Raw genomic sequence first — 21,684 nt, forward strand, 5'->3', positions numbered from 1 at the left:
TCTCTTTCCAGTAATGTCATCCTCCATTAGTTCACTGTCTGAGGAGATTCAGTGCTCGATATGTCTGGAGGTGTTCACTGATCCAGTCACGACTCCATGTGGACACAACTTCTGCAAGATCTGTCTGAATAAGTGCTGGAACAACAGCCAGACCTGCAGCTGTCCATACTGTAAAGAAACATTCAAGCAAAGACCTGATCTCAAGATTAATACCACACTCCGAGAGCTCGTAGATCACTATAAGAAGAAAAGTCCTGAGAAAACAGCTGAAGTTCTGTGTGACGTCTGTGAGGAAAGAAAGCAGAAAGCCCTGAAGTCGTGTCTGGTGTGTCAGAGCTCTTACTGTGAAACTCATCTGGAGCCTCATTTGAGAGTGACAGGTTTGAAGAAACACAAACTGATGGATCCTGTGAGTAATCTGGAGGACTATATATGTCAGAAACATGAGAGACCTCTGGATCTGTTCTGTAGAGATGATCAGACGTGTGTGTGTTCGATCTGCTCTGTGACAGACCACAAGAACCACAACACTGTTCCTATAGAAGAGGAGAGTGAAGAGAAGAAGGTAGAAGTTATTATACTTTTAAAGGGCTGAAATCATGAGGAATCAGATTGTATTTCATATTGTGAAATAAAAGCTCATTATGAAAACATATTGTGATCAGTGTTATGATTTAATCTCTGTTATGATAAATGTCTGTGTTGTTCTCTCTATAGACTGAACTGATGAAGACACAGAAAGACGTGCAGCAGACGATCCAGAACAGAATCAAGAAGATTCAAGACATCAAACACTCAGCAGAAGTTAGAAAAGTGAGTAACATAATAAAATACATTTAAATATTATATATAATTTTGTTGCATTAGTATAGTTGGGTGGCTGTTTTTTATTCTGAAGGGCTCATCCCTGTGCCCTAATGCCTTTTAAGGGTTTACCCTCAAGAGTGAGAGCTTTGAAGGAATGAAGGGTGTAGGGGACCAAAACCAGTTCCTTATAAACACTTTTGTGTCCTTTTACAACATCTGCATCACAAATTAAATATGCACAAAGAATCATGGAAGTGAAAAGTGTCCATCAATTGTACGCAGTATGCTCCGTGATGCTCTGAAGTGCTCTTCGGAGGCAGATTTATCCCGCTTGAAACTTAGCAGGTGCTTCTCATTTTTTATCTGTGCATCCTCGTTTATTTTCCTCACTTCCTTCCCTTCCGTGCCGGGTTCACACTGCACGATTTTCAAAGTCGTCGGATCGCTGCTCTTCTCACACCACATGCCATATCACCCTGCAGCCCAAGACCGGTTGCCCACTGAAGCTAAGCAGGGCTGAGTCTGGACAGTACCTGGATGGGAGACCTCCTGGGAAAACTAGGTTGCTGTTGGAAGAGGTGTTAGTGAGGCCAGCAGGGGGTGCTCACCCTGTGGTCTGTGTGGGTCCTAACGCCCCAGTATAGCGACAGGGACACTATACTGTAAAAAAGCACCGTCTTTCGGATGAGACGTTAAACCGAGGTCTTGACTCTCTGTGGTCATTAAAAATCCCATGACACTCACCGTAAAGAGTAGGGGTGTAACCCCGGTGTCCTGGCCAAATTCCCTCCACTGGCCCTTGTCTATCATGGCCTCCTAATAATCCCCATCCACTTGATTGGCTCTATGACTCTCTCTCCTCTCCACCTGTAGCTGGTGTGTGGTGAGCGCACTGGCGCCGTTGTCCTGTGGCTGCCGTCGCATCATCCAAGTGGATGCTGCACACTGGTGGTGGTTGAGGAGAAGACCCCCCCAACATGATTGTAAAGCGCTTTGGGTGTATTGCGATACACAATAAAGTGCTATATAAATGCCTCATTCATTCAAGAATTGCTGACAACTCTGTCAGGTCTACAAACTACATTTCACAAGCAAGCACAGGAGAACTGATAATAATAATAATAATGTAAGATCACGTGGGAGACAGGCATTCTCCTGCAAGAATGTATTTATTCCTGTCTAAAACAGTAGCCTGCAAAAAGCTTGCAGTCCAAGTTGTCTGAACAGTGATTTGCAGTGAAAGATAAAAGATAAAAAAGAAGAATATGCTGATGTTCTGTTGCAGATCTATGACTCTACCTCTTAACTGCAAAGGGAAAACATAAGTTAAAATTATCGTGACAGATGTGGGAGGAGAATTTATATGTGCCATGATTTTTGAAAAGAAAGACTTCAGCATTGAACACATCTGTTTATCCTCTCATATACTGTAGCTCCTCTGAACGCTTCCTCACGCCTCGTTCCACGCAATTAGAGAACTGAAATGTCCTTCAAGATGACTGACTTTGATCAGTTTCTGGGTCATGGACTGAAGGACGGAGGAAATGAGGAAACATTAATTTGAGTTTTGATGAGCACTCGGTGTATTAGTGTTGGGGATTTTACAGCAAATTTTTCTGTAGGTTACATTATTTAGCCAGTAGGTGGCGACAAGTAACTCTCTTCATGATTGAGTCATTGATTTTGATTTATTCACTCAAATGATTCATTCAAAAACAGGAATGAATCACCACTACAGTTTGTTTCAGACTATATTGTATATTCAGGGGTTGGAGCAAGGACAAACAAGGCAACTGACAATAGTTTGTTATGAAGTTATTTAACATTGTATTTGAACACCGTTAATAATTTGTTGACTGTCCTGGTTGACCAGAGAAACACAGAGAAGGAGAAAGCAGCCCGTGTCGAGCTCTTCACTGATCTCATCCGCTCCATTGAGAGATGTCAGACTGAACTGCTGGAGATGATGGAGGAGCAGCGGAAAGCAGCAGAGAAACAGGAGCAAGAGCTGATTGAAGAGCTGGAGCAGGAGATCACTGAGCTAAAGATGAGAAACACTGAGCTGGAGCAGCTCTCACACACTGAAGATCACCTCCACCTCCTACAGGTCAGTCAACATGATCTCTCTGATCAATGATAATGCAGTATATGACACCATAACACTCCCCATGCTGAAGGATTTCTCCTCTCTCCTGCTGTAGATTCACTCATCCCTGTGCAGCCCTAGAAACACCAGGAACTGGCCTGAGATCAGTATGAAGACTCATGAGAGTCTGGAGACTCTGAGGAGAGCTCTGAACCAACTGAAGGACACTATAGATGACAAACTCACACAAACTGGTACATCAATACATACACTGATCAGATAGAAACATGATGATTTACTCAATTCTTTAAATATAACCTTCTGATCTGCTGATGTTTTCTTGTCTTTAGTCTCTACAGAGCTGAAGTGGATGCAGCAGTATGCAGGTACAGTGTGCTGTCTGCACTACACTAGTTTACATTCATACACTCACAGCTTCATTACTGCACTACAATCTGATTAAACACTGGATTAAATATTAAAAACATCATCATCACAGAATCTGTGTATTGTGAAGTTGTGATTGATATTCTGTGTTTTCTCAGTGGATGTGACTCTGGATCCTGATACAGCTCATCCTGAACTCATTCTGTCTGATGATGGAAAACAAGTGAGACACGGAGACATTAGACAGAAACTCCCAGACAAACCAGAGAGATTTGATACATGTGTCTGTGTCTTGGGAAAGGAGGGATTCTTCTCAGGGAGATTTTATTTTGAGGTGCAGGTGAAGGGAAAGACTGATTGGGATTTAGGAGTGGCCAGAGAATCCATTAACAGGAAGAGACAGATCACAGCAAGCCCCAGTGATGGATGCTGGACTGTGATTCTGAGGAATGGAGATGAATATAAAGCCTGTGATGATCCTCCTGTCTCTCTGTCTCTGAGAGTGAAGCTGCAGCGGGTCGGTGTGTTTGTGGATTATGAGGAGGGTCTGGTCTCCTTTTATGATGTGGAGTCCAGCTCTCATATCTACTCTTTCACTGCTCAGTCTTTCACTGAAAAACTCTATCCATTATTTAGCCCATGCTTTAATGATGGAGATAAAAACTCAAGCCCACTGATCATCACACCTGTCAATTATAATAAATGAATTTACTCAATTATCAAATGCAAGATTAAAATAATGAATTTTATAAATACAAATCTGGAAACATTATGTGCTGCTATTTTTTATCATTTGTTTTTCAATTTTTAAAATCTAAATTATTTTATTATATATTTTTAATGTAAATATATAATGCTTGTTCAGTAAATGATTATTATAATTTTTTTTAACATAAGTTTTTTGTTTACAGTCTTCCTTTAATGGACATTAATAAAGACAATATTGCAAAAACAGTTTACTGTAAAGCTGTTATATTCCTGTTACACTCTAAAAAACGCTGGGTTCTTTTTTAACCCAGTTGCTGGGTTATGCCTGCTGGGTCATTATGTTGGGTTATTTTTCCAGTGTTGGGTAGTTTTGTGTGTAACCCAGCTGTTGGGTTAGTGGTTGGGTCAATTTGACTGTAATGTGAAATTGTGTTGTGCTGTAAATGATTTTATTTTACGCAACGCAACATAGAGACGAGATGTCAGTCAGCTAAAAGCGTCAGCAATGGTCGTTTCGCATGATGGAAACGCCTTGCATAACATCAACTGATTTTATTCGTTATAATACTGCTTCTAATTACTTTGGATGATAAAATATGTTCTCAAAACTCTGTACTATTTATTTATGGACAGGTTATGAATTCAGTCTCGGCATCTTTCAGCTACGAGTGAAATGTGAGGCGGCGGTCTGAAGTTCGCAGGGGAATAGTAGCCCATCGCTGGCTCAGATTTCAGCGAAAACCAGCACGAGAATCGGCACTATTTCGGTTAAAACTTATAACAGACAACCGTTTAATACACTTGAATTAAAATAGTATTTTTAAATGTTATATTTTTATTTCTAAAATGCTTGTTAAAGTAGTTTAAATGTATGCAAAGAAAACGGCATAATTCAATTTGTCTTATATTTTTGTCATTTGGTGTTTTCACTTAATAAATGTTCAAGTTTTGATTATTACTGTTGCCTCTAGTAATTCTGTCAGCTTTTTAATTTCCAACCTATTTTTGTTTCATTTTAAGCCATCAATATTTGAGTTAATTAACCCAAACGGCTGGGTTATTTTTTGGATTTGGGTTATTTTGGGTCCATATTTGACCCAGCGTTGGGTTACCAAAATAACCCAAATTGGGTTGTTTTAACCCAGTGTTTTTTAGAGTGTATATTTATTGTCCAACATTCCTAATTTCATATGTTGGTATTAATTCAGTGTTTATAATGCTAACACTTGAACTTAAAATAATTTCAACCAAAACTGACATGGTTTCTAGAGAGCAAAAGTTTTGTGAAAAAAGGGAAGACTTAAATACTGTAAAATAAACTGTTAACAGGATTAGATGGTCACGTTATTGTTGTCATCATTCAGGTTGTATTTCAGGTTTAATGTACGGTTTTTTAAACAAAGCAGCTGATATTTGCCATAACGACAGCTAGAATCGAGTGGACTGCGAGTCTCTTTCACTCCAGAATGGTGGAAGTGCTGCTGGGTGCCGCTGTTGCAATGGAATGATCTTCACTTCTTGTCAGTATAAGTTCTTTGGTGGGAATGAAAAGTTTACAGCTGATCCGTAACGGAAACACGATTTGTACTGTGCATGTGCGGAAATGCATCTACTTCCTGTCTGAAGTATGACGAAAACAATTTACGGCAGTTTCAGGTAGTTATAATCATAGATCGTAAAGGCCTTGTTTTTGTTTACTAAACGGTTTAATTTTGATTTTGTATTCTTTCAAGAATCTCATTCGGTTGCCTCTGATGTGAATTTTTCTTGCCTGAAAAATAATTTTGGCCACTGGGGATAAGAGATTTTCCAATCAGCAAGTTTCCATGTGTTACTGAAGGCATGACTGATAGAGAAAAAGATACAAAGACAAACATGTGAATAAGAACATGATTACACAGACACTGCTGATCTGAATGAAATAAAGTGCATTCTAGTAGACTGATTACTTATATTGAAAGTTGACTGATACTATCCTGTCTTTATATTAATGTGAAATATACTGGACATTATGTAATAGTCACAGATGACTGATAGATGGCATAGTTGGTTACAGTACTTTACAGTACACAAGCATTTTTGATACATTTTGGTTGAATGGCCAATGTGCTTTATATATGCCTAGTATGCTGCAGCACAGAACTTTTAAAAAGGAAGGGGCCAAATACATTACCATAGTATTTCATATGGCGTTCTGGTATGTCTTTGTAAAGCCCCAAGGAATCAAACACCCGGAGCTCATGACTTTGACCACAGAAGACCTTTGAAGATATTAACAGGAAAAGACATACATAAAATAGACCAAAAAAATTGTTTGTGTTAAAATATATTTGTAAGATCTTGATGTTTCAACTAACCCACAAAATGAAGTGGTTCCCGGTCTCAGGGTTCTCATCTTTACCAACACATCGAGGAATAACCACAGTGTCACTGGGTTTAAGATCCTTTGGAGAAAAACCCCAAAACTTCATTATTTCTTTTATAAATGATCAAAGTTGATAAATCCTCCATATATATATATATATATATATATATATATATATTATTATTATTATTTTTTAAATTAATTAATGAATTAATTTATTATTAATGAATTAATTTATTATTATTATTATTATTATTATTTATACGTGTATGATTGTTTGAGTGTACTGTACATGAAAAGTATACCTTCAAGCATGTTAAATTTCGAGAGGATATTTTTATTTTTTTTGAGTGATCCAGTCTCTCCACCAGGAAATAAATATAAATGTTGGGAGCATCACAACCTTTCAGGAAGTTATTATTAATTAATAATTGAATTCTAACTTTGAATTACAATATTTACACTGAATTCTGAACATAAATGAATTAGAACTTCATAATTCAATAAGGTATTTTTAAAAAAAGGTATGTACACTCACATTGGGTGTTGTAGATGCAAGCTCTAGTGTTGACAGCCTATTACACATAAAAACATGTTAATACATATTTTCTTCAAAACACACATTAACATACAAAAAACAGTGTACATACGTCATCAGTCAGCCATGGTTGGTTTGGTAGGATGTCTTCTGATTCGGGTGAAATGGACTGTGCAGGATAGATTGTCAGTAGGTCCTTAATTGTTATTATACAGTTGTCAATTTGCACAAGGACAGAAGCATCATTTCGTACAGTGGAGTACAGTTCAGAAAGCTTGTCCTACAAGTGACATGTATACTGAAAACAATTATTATGATGACATTTCCAACATGGCATGGCTTTTTAAATTGAAAATCAATCTGTGTCCGAACCAAAAGTTAATATATGCAAAAATACCTTGTTTTCCTTCAAGATGGGGAAAACTGATGTGCTGAAGTGTTGTCCTTCCCCTGAGATGAGTTCTTTCTTCTTTTCTTTAATATACTCAGGATTTTTTTAAATTTGACTGAGTGCCTCTATCTGTATCAATACACAGTGATTACATCAACATTTGTGCAAGGTAGTTATAAGGTTAACATACAAATTAAGATAAGATTTCTATCAAGCTCACATGTGGTGAAGAGGCACAGTCTTCCATCTGGTCCAACTTCAGCTGACCCTTGTGTCTGCCTTAGCATTTTGTGCATAAATGCTTTGTTCACTCTGCTGCAGTGGGGATTTCTTTAAGACTGCAAGAGAAGCTAGGCTTCCCCTATAATGTCAAAAAATTAATGGTCAAATATGTACTATCGTGTTAACATTTTATTGACTAAAAATACGTTAGAACACGTTCATCTAGAAGATGAGTTCGTTCAGAATCAGCTACATATAGCAGGTCAGCTGACTCGATTTCCTTCTCATACATTCCCGTAGCGTCACAGTGTATTTCTCTGTTGAAGCCGAGCGTCCATTGACTTCAATGGGGCTGCTTTGAACAGTTTTTTTCAGTGCTTCGAAACTAGACAGTCATTGGATAAATGCTGCGATTATGTCCCGCCCACGGACGCTCAGCATCTCTGGGGGTGAATGGAGGAGTGGGCTGGCCTGGACTCCGGGCTTCTACGTGATGATTGGAGGGTCTGTCGAAAGACTGCATCTCCTTTTGACTGACAGCGATTTTGTACTATAAAATGTCGCTGACGCTATTCGTGGATTTTGCAAGTGTAGTCGAAAGACAAACTGCTGCAGCCTATTTCTTGGTATTTGCTTGGCGAAATTGCTAGCCAATTTTAATCATACATTTCACACATCTAAATGTCACTTATTGCAGCTTCTGTGCAGTGCTAAGATGAGTTTTGTTTAGATCATTTCATGGATAACAATAGCCAGTCATTCATTCACATTAATTAAGTATGAAAATGAGCTTCCCCTCATGTCCAGGGACAAGTGAGGGAGTGAGTGTTCCGGGACAGGTGAGGGGGTGAGTGTGTGTCCCGGGACAGGTGAGGGAGTGAGTGTGTGTCCCGGGACAGGTGAGGGAGTGAGTGTGTGTTCCGGGACAGGTGAGGGGGTGAGTGTCCTGGGACAGGTGAGGGAGTGAGTGTGTGTTCCGGGACAGGTGAGGGGGTGAGTGTCCTGGGACAGGTGAGGGAGTGAGTGTGTGTCCCGGGACAGGTGAGGGAGTGAGTGTGTGTCCCGGAACAGGTGAGGGAGTGACTGTTCCGGGACAGGTGAGGGGTGAGTGTCCTGGGACAGGTGAGGGAGTGAGTGTGTGTCCCGGGACAGGTGAGGGAGTGAGTGTGTGTCCCGGGACAGGTGAGGGAGTGAGTGTTCCGGGACAGGTGAGGGGTGAGTGTCCTGGGACAGGTGAGGGGTGAGTGTGTGTCCCGGGACAGGTGAGGGAGTGAGTGTGTGTCCCGGAACAGGTGAGGGAGTGAGTGTTCCGGGACAGGTGAGGGGGTGAGTGTCCTGGGACAGGTGAGGGAGTGAGTGTGTGTCCCGGGACAGGTGAGGGAGTGAGTGTTCCGGGACAGGTGAGGGGTGAGTGTCCTGGGACAGGTGAGGGGTGAGTGTCCTGGGACAGGTGAGGGAGGAGTGTGTGTCCCGGAACAGGTGAGGGAGTGAGTGTTCCGGGACAGGTGAGGGGTGAGTGTCCTGGGACAGGTGAGGGGTGAGTGTCCTGGGACAGGTGAGGGAGTGAGTGTGTGTCCCGGGACAGGTGAGGGGGTGAGTGTCCTGGGACAGGTGAGGGGTGAGTGTGTCCCGGGACAGGTGAGGGGTGAGTGTGTGTCCCGGGACAGGTGAGGGGTGAGTGTCCTGGGACAGGTGAGGGGTGAGTGTGTCCCGGGACAGGTGAGGGGTGAGTGTCCTGGGACAGGTGAGGGGTGAGTGTGTGTCCTGGGACAGGTGAGGGGTGAGTGTCCTGGGACAGGTGAGGGGTGAGTGTGTTCCGGGACAGGTGAGGGGTGAGTGTGTCCCGGGACAGGTGAGGGGTGAGTGTCCTGGGACAGGTGAGGGGTGAGTGTGTCCCGGGACAGGTGAGGGGGTGAGTGTGTGTCCCGGGACAGGTGAGGGGGTGAGTGTGTGTCCCGGGACAGGTGAGGGGGTGAGTGTCCTGGGACAGGTGAGGAGTGAGTGTGTGTCCCGGGACAGGTGAGGAGTGAGTGACATACATTATTGGTAATGGTATGGTAAGTTGTATACATTATTCATTTTTGTAATGTAATTTATTTGTAAATGAGTCTGAGTACTTTCTGTACATTTTGTATTTTTGTTTTGCATATTCACATGTGTAAATAAAAGAGAAGTCATTGTTATGTACATTGTTCAGTTTTTTTAATGCAGCTTACAAAACATTCTTCTATATGTTTAATTTTTTGTCCTGTAAATACATTTTTTACACATTAAAAAATTTTGTTCTATACATTACTGAAAGTATTTTTTACTACTATTTACAACATCAGAAAAACAACATAAATTTTAAGCCCAGCCCTGCCTCCATGTGTTCTGCGGTCTTCAGCAGGTGAATCTCTTGGTGAATGGCCAGCACCTCCTCAGTGACTCGGAGGACGATACGGTGGACAGTGGACCGAGGCATGTCCAACACTCTGGAGACCACTCTGTATGATGCACCACTGGCCAGACAGAAAAGAAACACCAGGGTCTGGATTGTGGCACTTCTCTGAAGATCCAGCAGCACTGTCAGCGCACAAAACCATTAAAAACCTGTCCAGCGCTGACACATTCAGCTTTATCCTGCAGTTCAGGGGTCTGCTCTGATTTAGGGAAAGAAGGAAAAGAGAAATTGTTTAGAGCTGTCACAGCTGCCGCTGAACATTGAGCTGTACAATAACCTATTTTTTATTTTATTTGTATTTTTTTAAAGTTTTATTTTTATGCTTGCCTAAATAGTCCAGGTTGCAAACCTGTCTACATATGATCACAATGGTCAAGACAATAAACTTTATGAAATCGCACCTTTGTGAGATATCAGTCAGCATTTCAACTGCTGTGTGTGTGTGTGTGTGTGTGTGGTAGTTTTTCATATGTATCATTACATTACTCAAGTAAGCTCCAAGCCAATACCAGCATTTAAAGTTGTAATCCGGCAAATAAGGATGCAGCAAACCAGTGTAACTTACCTGACCTCGGTCTTGGCTAATCACCGTCTCCTCCATTATGACATAGAACATAAAAACAAAACTGAGCAATTCTGGCTCCACCTGTCCTGTCAGGATGGCAGCTCTCCTCTGGCACCATTGCTATGCGACAGGAGCGCAATCGGGAACACCTGGTGGAGCGTCTCATGCACTTCAGAGGCGTGGCCTTCCAAGTCCGTGGACTTCGAAGTGTGTGCACTTAACTTTGGGACACAGCTAGAGTCAGTGACACAAGACGCAGTCCATTGACATGTGTCACAGGTTTTAGTGACACATGCCACTGAAACCCGGAAGTGTCACTGAGCATAGCAGCATGTGCCAATGGCGTCTGTGCGTCAGATGTCACGTCACTTAATGTTAAAACTGCTGCTGGAGAGCGAGAGAGCGGAGTGACAAATATCATTTCCAGACGGATTTTCCATCATTACAGTTATGGTGAGTACTGAACTTTGTATTTATTAAGTTAAACAGAGTGCAGGTCTCAGTAATTTCGACATAAAAACAAAAAACATGGGTATTACCGCCTCTGATATATTCACTAAACAAATTAGACAGAGTTTCCGAATGTTTTACTTTAGGACACAATGCATTTTATATAAATTACATTGTATAGTATTCTTTGCCAATATTGAAATTATTTTTAATATGCCAATAAAACGTACGACAGGCTTTCTCCAGGTCTTTATCACTTCATTAAAATTATGTAAAACAAAACGACAAATGTTTACTTTCATGAGCCTGCAGGGAATCTCAGCGAGAATGAGAAGTTTAATTTCTGTACCGGACACACGATTTGTACTGTATATGTGCGGCAATGCGTCTACTTTCTGTCTGAAGTATGATGAACCAATTTACGGCACTTTTTCGGGTAGTTATAATATTGTTGTTATATAATACTAATAATAATGTAATGTTTTCATGTGTTGTTGACACTACCCAATCCGTACCGGAAATAGTCCTTTAGTAGTGATTCTCTTCATATAAATACACTTTTTTGATAAAATATATCAAGTAAATTATATTGATTAAATTGAGTAATTGATTAAATTTGCACAAATTAAATTAATTCAGTAAAATTAAATAAATGAAAAATAAATAAAATAGTTTACATTTGCTAGACTCTGTTTGGGTAATACAGATGTGTATATAAGTCTGTGTGTTTTACATTTAATTTTCTAAAGATATGTTGTACTTATTTCAGCATATTTTAACAAATGTCTGCATCTAAGAAATCTTTGTCTAATTGCTGATTGAGGAACATGGCATTGACCTTCAGGCCTTGTTCATCAACACAGTATGACAAAAACGTTTCCATGTCATCTTGAGACTGAAATATAAATAAAAAGTCTTTTGCTTCAGAGAATTCACTCCCCAGGCTCTTCCTGAGTGCATTTTGTTGATCTTCACTGTTCATCTGCAGAAAAGCAGACTCTGTCACCTCTCCACGGAATAAGTCTCTGTGATTGTGTACCAAGCTGTATGAAGGTCTCTCACAATGGTAGGCTGTTGCACCGGGTGAAGAACAGTATAATATAAATATATAATGGCACAAACAAATTAAACTATTTATCCAGCTTGCATGCAACTCCTTGATATATGATGACCACTAAAATCATTTACGTTATCGGTGTCCTCTTCAGCCACAACTCTTCTGCTGGGTGACTGTTTGGTGGTGGTGGATTTTGACACCCTAAAGACAGGCTCAAGGGTTCCCTGAAGGAGTTGGGATGCTTCTTCTGTCCAGTGTGCAAATCTCTGTCCATGCCTTAGTAAAATATGAAAATGTATATGCACTCTATTTGTATAACACCTTTCTAGTATCACTTTGCCAACAGTGACTCAATACAGCCGAGATACTGAAATTGTATCTGTAGAGTCTGTCATACCCTTCAAGGCAAAACCTCTCCATCACTTGATGGCGAATCAATGGCACCTCCTCCTAAAAGAGTGCAAAACACACAAAAAAAAGCCACATAACAGTAGTTTGGTATATTTTTGTGAAAATCTAGCTTACCTCTGTGAATGTTAATGGATGATGTGCAGGTGCTGAGAGCATACTGTGAAATACAAATAACTGTAAGACTTTAATTTTACTATTTAACAGCTTTGACAAATGAAACATTCTTACCGTCAGCATGTAGATAACACAGGAATTTCCTGTAGACTGTTGAGGAAAACACTGGAAAAGGAAATTTGCATCCACAGTTAGCTTTAAAAACAACTGCTGGCTCGTTTAAACATGTATACATACATATCCTAATCCTCTCAGGATCATTTCGACCCGGAAATGATGTTAGTTTCTTTTTAAAACCAAGCATTGATCATTATGGTATGAGACTTTATGACTTTTGTCACACTTGAATTGGGAACACACACACAAACAATTGAGTGGATACATAGAGTTTCTGTGTTTGTAACAAAAAATAATAATAATAAAAAAGTTACAAATCCTTCCCTTGCGGGGTAGGATATAGGAATGAATTTTACGGAATTTTTTTTTTTTTTTACTACATTTGATTTAAAAAATAAATAATAATAATAATATATATATATGTATATGTATATGTGTGTGTGTGTGTGTGTGTGAGATCCTGGAGCACAAAAGCAGTCATAAGTAGCACAGTTATATTTGTAGCAATAGCCAGAAATACGTTGTATGGGTCAAAATTACCGATTTTTCTTTTCTGCCAAAAATCATTAGGATAATAAGTAAAGATGTTCCATGAAGATATTTTGTAAATTTACTACTGTAAATATAAAAACTTATTTTTTTATTAGTAATATGCATTGCTAAGAACTTCATTTGGACAACTTTAAAGGTGATTTTCTCAATATTTAGATTTTTTTTTTTGCACCCTCAGATTCCAGATTTTCAAATAGTTGTATCTCAGACAAATATTGTTCTATCTTAACAAACCATACATCAATGGAAAGATTATTTACTTATTTATTTATTTTTTAAATTTACCCTTATGACAGGGTCACATATACAAAATCCGACACAATCCACAAAAGATGCATACCCAACTGAAAGGGCTGAGACTACAGAATATCCCCAATGCATAAACAACTCGTGTACCCACAAACACACACACACACACACACACACACACACGGAACACGCACTCAAACATTATAACATGAATGATGTTTTTTTTTTTTTTTTGACTTAACAGCTAAATTTGAGTGCTGTGGTGCAGACCAATGAGTTTATAGCATATTTATAGTTTTAAAAATATATTTTATATTTATTACATATCTATGAAATTGTATGAATATACATATAAGATTAAAATTAAATAAATTAAATGGAATTATTCTTTTTTTTTTGCAAAATATATATTTGTTTATGTTTAAGTCTATCAGACTGCATTAAAAAAAGGCAAATTCAAGCTTCAAATTGGACTAAGTTTACATCTTTCACTTGTTTTGCTCATTTAATAATCTCAATAGGGTTTTATAGTCCCCTCTAGTGGCAGTAACCATAAAATGCTATTTTGTGTAATTTTTTTCCCACAAGAAGGAAAGACTTATGGGAGGAGAAAATGAAGTTTAAATTACCTTTACACAATTCCATCATTTTAAACATGCCTCAAGGTCTCTTCCTGTTTTTTTCAGTCCAGGATCCTGGGTCAATGAAGGTTGCAATGTGTCTGGCATTCCAAAGAAAACACAAAATACATCATGTGTAACTAAATGATAAGTTATGTAGCCTGAGAACGAAGCTCTTTGATGAACTTGAAGCCTAAGAATGAGACTCGAATATGAATTTAAAGCCTGAGAACAAGGCTCCTTTTGGAAATTGTAACCAAATAACACTCCTGGAACAAGGCCAGTAAATTAATTATCTTTAGTCTCAACCTAAATATGGTTCTGTAAGTATCATCTCCATAACCATCAGGGCGAAGAGAATCAAGAAAAAGTATCTCCCTCTTAGCTACAAACAAAACCTGCAATCAATGAGTATTTTATGATGTTATATGCTGATCCTGGTAATCCCAGAAGAGTACACACATAATTGTACATTTAAATGCTAACAAGTACACACTATCATAACTGTTTAGGCTAACGTTGACTTGCTAGTGATGTTATCTCGTAAACAACATTGTAATGGTATTCTTGATACTCAATAACTTAAAGGTGCAATAGGTGATTGCCTTTGCTGGTTGAAAGTCTCTTCACATCCCGATAGCAATCATTAAGTTAAGTGGTCTAAATGTATTTATATATTCTGTGGAAGGCGTAGGACCAAGAAATGTTCGTCCAATCAAAACGCTCGGTCCGAGCATTCTGATTGACTTTCCTACCTGCCAGTCAACATGTGTATTTGCACACTTCTGCGCACCCTGTTCTACTCCGGAGCAGGTTATGTTCAGAGAGTAAGTTGCTGTGGCTGCTTTCATAACCTGAAAGTTACCTCCGTTTATCCGCTTACTTACCCTTAAACATATCCGGGTATGTCACATAACCTGCTTTCTGGAATAATACCCCTCAGGACGATATCAGTCATCAGGCCGTTGACACGGGGGACAGGGTTCATGACCGCGATTTGCTAACTACAACTTCAGACAACGAACATCACATTCATTGTAATTCAAACCATACACCAATGTTAAGTTTTAAAATGTTTATTTCAGATATCTTTTAATGATAAGGAGAAAATAAATTACGATTGTATTTGGTGTTAGCCTACATGTGTGTAGCCTATTCCTATTTGACAGTGAACGGTACGTCATCTTCTTATAAACAGGCAGGGAGTTTAGTCTTACTTGTGCCTGTCTCCGCTGCAACACGAGATTCTTGTAGTCTGCCTGCAGGCACAACCAGAAAGATGAAGCAGCGAAACACAAAAGTATTGCCTCGTTTTTTCAAAAGGCAAATAAGGTAAGCTGACGTCAATTTTACACATGCCCAGCCTTTATGAAATGCCAGTTGTCATCATTCCCCCAGATGCCATTTAGCCATGTTTCTAAATGATGTAATCAAAGAGATAATTGTGTAAGTCAGTGGTTCTCAAAGTGCAGTACTCAGGCTCCCTCTAGTGATACGCAGAGGAATCACTAAATTAAATATAAATTAATGTTAAAACACAATATATTTTTAAATTCATCTAAAGTAAAGATTTTTTTTTTTTTACATTTAAGTACAGTACAGTTTTTATTTAACTATTAGGTACAACACATTTTAATTAAATCATTTAAGTTTTTTTTATTTACCTGTATGTAAGCATAGTGCAGTGTTCATGTTCAAACTGTGTATTTACAGTGTTAAAGTGGCTGACAACAATACATATTCTTATCAGGAATAAAACTGCCTTGTTTTTTAACTGCATCTGTTCTGAAGAGCTGTAGCTGAATAGTTTGCTCTACTTCACTACTGTACTTTAATGTTGGTCATTATGGTGGTACTTGGAAAGCCAAATATTTTCTGACTTGGTATAAAAAGTTTGAGAACCACTGGTTTAGCTAATAAATGTAGCCTAGATATCAGGTATTTGTTTAAATATTTGATGTATATTTTAATTATTTAATTAAATAATCAAATCTCACATTTTGTAAGATGGCATTGTAACCAAAAAAAATGTTAACTGCAAACATATAGTGGAGAGTGCATGTTGATTTGGTAGTTTATTGATAGCTTATATCAGATGATTTAATATACCTATTTTTCTCATCCATAAGTTTTGATCATGTACTTCTTATTTTACTTACTTCGTATTGTACTAATAATTAATATTCTATTAATGATCAGGCAAGTTTTTGATATCTGGAAATCTGATCTTACGATCTGGGCTTTTGCTATTATTAATTATTATTATTATTATTATTGCTTTTATTAGTTAATGCAAGCCTTGTCTCTCTCATTAACCCATCACATGAGATGCTATGATACTAATGCCTTAATTATCTAACCAATAAGAATCACTGCTGATTGCGTCTGTTCATTTGAGACAATTTAATATAGAGAGGTTAATTTCATTAATATCCCATAAATAGAGCCCAGAATTAGGATGTTCAATAAATCAGTTATGATTTACTGTAGTTTAATTCAACAGTTGAACATTTTTAAACATTGATCAGTACAGAAACTGGTGACTGATTCAGACTTAATTCAAAAACAGTTTTGTTCTGTTCAAAAACACATTTGTACGAATTTTAGTCTTCAGAATGTCTTCTGCGTCATTCATTTCAATTACATAAATAACTCAGCAATTATGAAACGTTTCCCTGTGTGTTTACAGTACATTTGATAGTACAGTATAAGTGTATTATATATAAGTATGTAATGCACAGCAGCGCCACCAGAGGCAGCAGAGCTGTGTTCAGTGTTGTCAATAGAACAATATTGTTGCTAGATTTACGTGGAAACTCTTCACAAATGTTGCCAAATAATTAAGTCTGCTGAAATCTCTTCTTCATGAGCTGACAGAGACGTACAAACAGACACACATGAACCAGCACTGAATACAGGAGGAGCTCTGACATCACTGTAGTTCAGAGAGAGACTCAGAGAAAGTGAAAGTGAAACTTGATCAGCAACAATATGGACGCCTGAAACGATCAAACTCTATAAACAACAGAATATTTAGCTGTTTAAAGACCCTTGTGAACACATCTGATACTCACAGGTAAGTGATAGAAATATAAGAGAGATTGTCCTGAACAGGTTTCTGATGGCAGTGGTCTGGTTTAGTAGGGTTTATGTCAGACTGGAATAAGTTGAACAGAAGCAGGTTTAAGCGTCAAATACTCAGCTGCTTTAGGTGTTTACTGCACTGAAATGCTATTAACAGTATGTCATTTGATTGAACAAAGTTTGGTGTTGCTGTCATTTTGTCACACGACATAAAGACTAAAGAAAAAGGAAGTAAATAACCTGCTGAAAAACTGAACACAAACGTTTAACATTTGTGACCCTGGACGACAAAACCAGTCTTAAGTGTAAATTATTCGAAATTGAGATTTATACATCATCTGAAAGCTGAAATAAGCTTTCCATTGATGTATGGTTTGTTATGATAGGACAATATTTGGCTGAGATACAACTATTTGAAAATCTGGAATCTGAGGGTGCAAAAAAATTATAAATATTGAGAAAATCGCCTTTAAAGTTGACCAAATGAAGTTCTTAGCAATGCATATTACTAATCAAAAATTAAGTTTTGATACATTTACGGTAAGAAATTTACTAAATATCTTCGTGGAACATGATCTTTACTTAATATCCTAATGATTTTTGGCATAAAATAAAAATTTGTAATTTTGACCCATACAATGTATTTTTGGCTGTTGCTACAAATATACCCCAGCGACTTAAGACTGGTTTTGTGGTCCAGGGTAACATTTTATACACACACACACACACACACACAGTGTGTATTATGCCATATATATTTTTAATAGTACTGCCAAAAATAAAAAACATCGTATCCAAAATAAAAGTTTTTGTTTACATAATGTGCATACTGTTGTGTATACGTAATGTATATAAATACACACATATGCATGTACATATTTTGAAAATATTTACATGCATACATATTCATATACTTTATATTATTTATAAATATATTTAATATATAAACATAACATTTTTCTTAAATATATACGTGTGTGTGTGTGTATTTATACATAATAAATATACACAGTATACACACATATATTATGTAAACAAACACTTTTATTTTGAATGCGATTAATCAAGATTAATCGTTTGACAGCACTAGTTTTTAATGATTAATTTTACGTTTCAATTGGGACAATGCTACGAATAAGTCAAACTTTATTTATTTATTTTTTTAAATTATATGTTTAAAACAAAAAATATTAGTCTCTCTCAGTGGAATTACAATAACTTTCTCAAATGTTTTTGTGCACATTAGGCCAGTGCTTCCCAAATCTGTCCTGGAGGACCCCTAGCCCTGCATGTTTTGTATGTCTCTCTTATCAGACACACCCAATTCATGTCTTGCAGTCTCTACTAACGAGCTGATGAGTTGAATCAGGTGTGTTAGATAAGGGAGACATACAAAACGTGCAGGGCTAGGGGTCCTCCAGGACAGGTTTGGGAAGCACTGCATTAGGCAATTTAATTATAAAGGACTGTTCTTCATTTATCTCAGTGTGAAACAATTAGTAAACAAAAACTGTTTAAACAAATAAAAAAATGAAAAAAATAATAATATCTTACTGTCCTTTCAAAGTATTCAGTGGCCAGTGTAGCCACCTTCTTTTCAATGACTTTCATGAGCCGCCTATTCATATAATTAGTCAATGTCTTGATTTGTTCTCGATCAGTTGTAGCTGATGCAGCCACCACAGACTCAGAGACGCTGTTCAAAGATGTGTACTCTTTCCCTCACTGTAAATCTCACGCTTGAGAAGGACCCACGAGTTCTCAACTGGGTTCAAATCACTTGAGGAAGAGGGCCAGGACATTATTCTGTCATCTTTGAAGCCTTTTCTGGCAGTCGATCAGTGGAATACTTGGCTACATGTGATGGAGCTTTTGTCCTGCATAAAGATCATGGTCTCTCTGGACGCTGCTGACTCCATCAGTGAGCCAACCACGGGCCAGCGTCTGGTCCATCAAGAGTTACTCTCATTTCACCTGTCCGTAAGACCTTTGAAAAATCGGTCTTCATGTATTTCTAGGCCCAATCTAGACTCTTCAGCTTGTGATTTTTGTTAAGTGGTGGTCATGTTTTAGCTTTCTTTATCTTAACAAATTCTCTGAGATCCAGGCACCTGGTACTTCTGGAGACTCCAGGAGGCTGCAGTTCTGGAAAATGGTGGCACTGGAGTCTAAAGAGATCCTGGTGGTTTCACGCTTAATTCTACGCAGATATTTTGCTGTTAATTTGCGCCTTTTCTTCTCAACACATTTTTTGCAACCCTGCTGACTATTGCCGGTTGATTGTCCGATGGTCACGCTTCATTAGTTTGGAAATTTCAGAGTACTGAATTTTTCTGAAAGGCATTTTAAAATTTTCAGCAGAAGTCTCCCCCCGCCCCAACCCCCAACCAGTATGTATACAGTATGTATATACTGTATAGTTGGTGTTGTTGTTGTCTTTTTGGGGTGTATGCTCTTTGTACTTTCTTTAATCTAAACAGCAGGTCATAGTTCAGATTGATTTAAATGAATGATTGTGTTTCTCTCACTATCAATTCTTACATGAAATTTAACCAATTTAATATAAATATTGATTTAGTTGTCATGATCTAATTTGGTTTTACGTCTAAAAAAGAGAAAATAACTTTTACTGTAAAATACAATATTTTTCTTGAAAAGGTTTGAAGAGATAAAGAACGATGGCAGAATCTTCACCAACATCAACAAAAGCAAGAGAAAACAGGAGACGAAGTACTGAAAGTTTACCTCCATGTAAGTCAATAACCCAGAAAAACACTAAGTGTATGAATTACTTTTACTCTTCTCAAATAATATTTAATATGTACAGCAGATAATGAAATCATTTCAGCTTAACTCAATATTTCTTGTTAATGTATTTATTAGGTAAGTGGTTATGAAATGAGTTTCACATTAGGGTTCATTTACAATAATAACCAGCTGACTGTACATGATCTCTACATATTTGAGTTTCTTCACCACTCTTTGTCTCTAAACACTGTTTACATTCAAACAGCTTCAAGATGTGCATCATGGGATTCTTTATAAACAGTAAAGTTTATTAATCATAATTAATGTCTCTTTCCAGTAATGTCATCCTCCATTAGTTCACTGTCTGAGGAGATTCAGTGCTCGATATGTCTGGAGGTGTTCACTGATCCAGTCTCGACTCCGTGTGGACACAACTTCTGCAAGATCTGTCTGAATAAGTGCTGGAACAACAGCCAGACCTGCAGCTGTCCATACTGTAAAGAAACATTCAAGCAAAGACCTGATCTCAAGATTAATACCCCACTCCGAGAGCTCGTAGATCACTATAAGAAGAAAAGTCCTGAGAAAACAGCTGAAGTTCTGTGTGACGTCTGTGAGGAAAGAAAGCAGAAAGCCCTGAAGTCGTGTCTGGTGTGTCAGAGCTCTTACTGTGAAACTCATCTGGAGCCTCATTTGAGAGTGACAGGTTTGAAGAAACACAAACTGATGGATCCTGTGAGTAATCTGGAGGACTATATATGTCAGAAACATGAGAGACCTCTGGATCTGTTCTGTAGAGATGATCAGACGTGTGTGTGTTCGATCTGCTCTGTGAAAGACCACAAGAACCACAACACTGTTCCTATAGAAGAGGAGAGTGAAGAGAAGAAGGTAGAAGTTATTATACTTTTAAAGGACTGATATCATGAGGAATCAGATTTTATTTCATGTTATGAAATAAAAGTTAATTATTAAAACATATTGTAAGTTTAATCTGTGTTATGATAAACGAGTCTGTTGTTCTCTCTATAGACTGAACTGATGAAGACACAGAAAGACGTGCAGCAGACGATCCAGAACAGAATCAAGAAGATTCAAGACATCAAACACTCAGCAGAAGTCAGAAGAGTGAGTTTAAAATATTGTAATGAAATAAATTTAAATATTACATATCATTTAGTTGAGTTAGTTTAGTTGGGTGGCTGTGTTCCACTCTGAAGGGTTCATCACTGCACTCGAATCCCATTGAAGAGTTTACTCTCCGAAGTGGGAGCTTTGAAGGAATAAAGGGTGTAGGAGACGAAAAAATGGTTCTTTAGAACACACATCTGTGTCATCTTACAACATCACAAATTATCTGCATCACAAATTGAACATGCACAAAGAATCATGGGAGTGAAAAGTGTCCATCACTTGAATCCTTGAAAATCTTACATTCTGACGGGCCCTTTGAAGTGTCAAATGAGGTAGCATTAACCCTTGTGCGACCTTATGGACATTTTTGTACTTTTCAGTTTTTCTTTTGTTTGTTTATTTGTTTTTTGATCATTTTGCCTTTGTTAATGCCAACTGCATAATTTTTTGGCACAGGTGTGTATTTTTATTGGAATTTTAATATTTCACCCTCATTTCCTTTAACAAATCTATTTTACATAAGTAAAAAGTACCTAAAGGACAAAAATGTCCTCATTGAAACCCATTAAAACTGCAATTTTTGATACCAGGGCCATTTGACTATAAAATGATACAGTCTTTGTTAATAGGCCTTCA

General features: G+C 38.0%; 2 protein-coding genes across 9 annotated transcripts in view; both read left to right on the forward strand.

The window, feature by feature from the left end:
- LOC131542092 (E3 ubiquitin-protein ligase TRIM39-like) overlaps positions 1-4,943 on the forward strand; it is a 37,969-nt gene extending 33,026 nt beyond the window's left edge. For 4 of the 5 annotated variants that reach the window (XM_058778408.1, XM_058778405.1, XM_058778406.1 and 1 more), the window contains 6 exons: positions 12-565; positions 718-813; positions 2,681-2,914; positions 3,009-3,147; positions 3,244-3,279; positions 3,439-4,943. In XM_058778408.1, coding sequence (XP_058634391.1) covers positions 14-565; positions 718-813; positions 2,681-2,914; positions 3,009-3,147; positions 3,244-3,279; positions 3,439-3,986 — 1,605 coding nt within the window. In that variant the 5' untranslated portion in view covers positions 12-13 and the 3' untranslated portion in view covers positions 3,987-4,943. The remainder of the gene's footprint in view (positions 1-11; positions 566-717; positions 814-2,680; positions 2,915-3,008; positions 3,148-3,243; positions 3,280-3,438) is intronic. The other variant, XM_058778407.1, reaches the window with a different exon arrangement.
- An 11,956-nt stretch (positions 4,944-16,899) lies between these two features.
- LOC131542181 (E3 ubiquitin-protein ligase TRIM39-like) overlaps positions 16,900-21,684 on the forward strand; it is a 189,591-nt gene continuing 184,806 nt past the window's right edge. For 2 of the 4 annotated variants that reach the window (XR_009271676.1, XM_058778583.1), the window contains exons 1-2: positions 16,900-17,158; positions 19,825-19,917. Coding sequence is in view for 3 of the 4 variants with exons in the window: in XM_058778583.1 (XP_058634566.1) it covers positions 19,845-19,917 (73 nt within the window). In the remaining variant the exon portion in view is untranslated. Of the gene's footprint in view, positions 17,159-19,824; positions 19,918-20,251; positions 20,806-20,946; positions 21,043-21,684 lie in introns of all 4 variants that reach the window. The other 2 variants (XM_058778584.1, XM_058778582.1) reach the window with 2 other exon arrangements.

The sequence above is a fragment of the Onychostoma macrolepis genome, chromosome 06 (assembly GCF_012432095.1).
Source record: "Onychostoma macrolepis isolate SWU-2019 chromosome 06, ASM1243209v1, whole genome shotgun sequence".
NCBI lineage: Eukaryota > Metazoa > Chordata > Actinopteri > Cypriniformes > Cyprinidae > Onychostoma > Onychostoma macrolepis.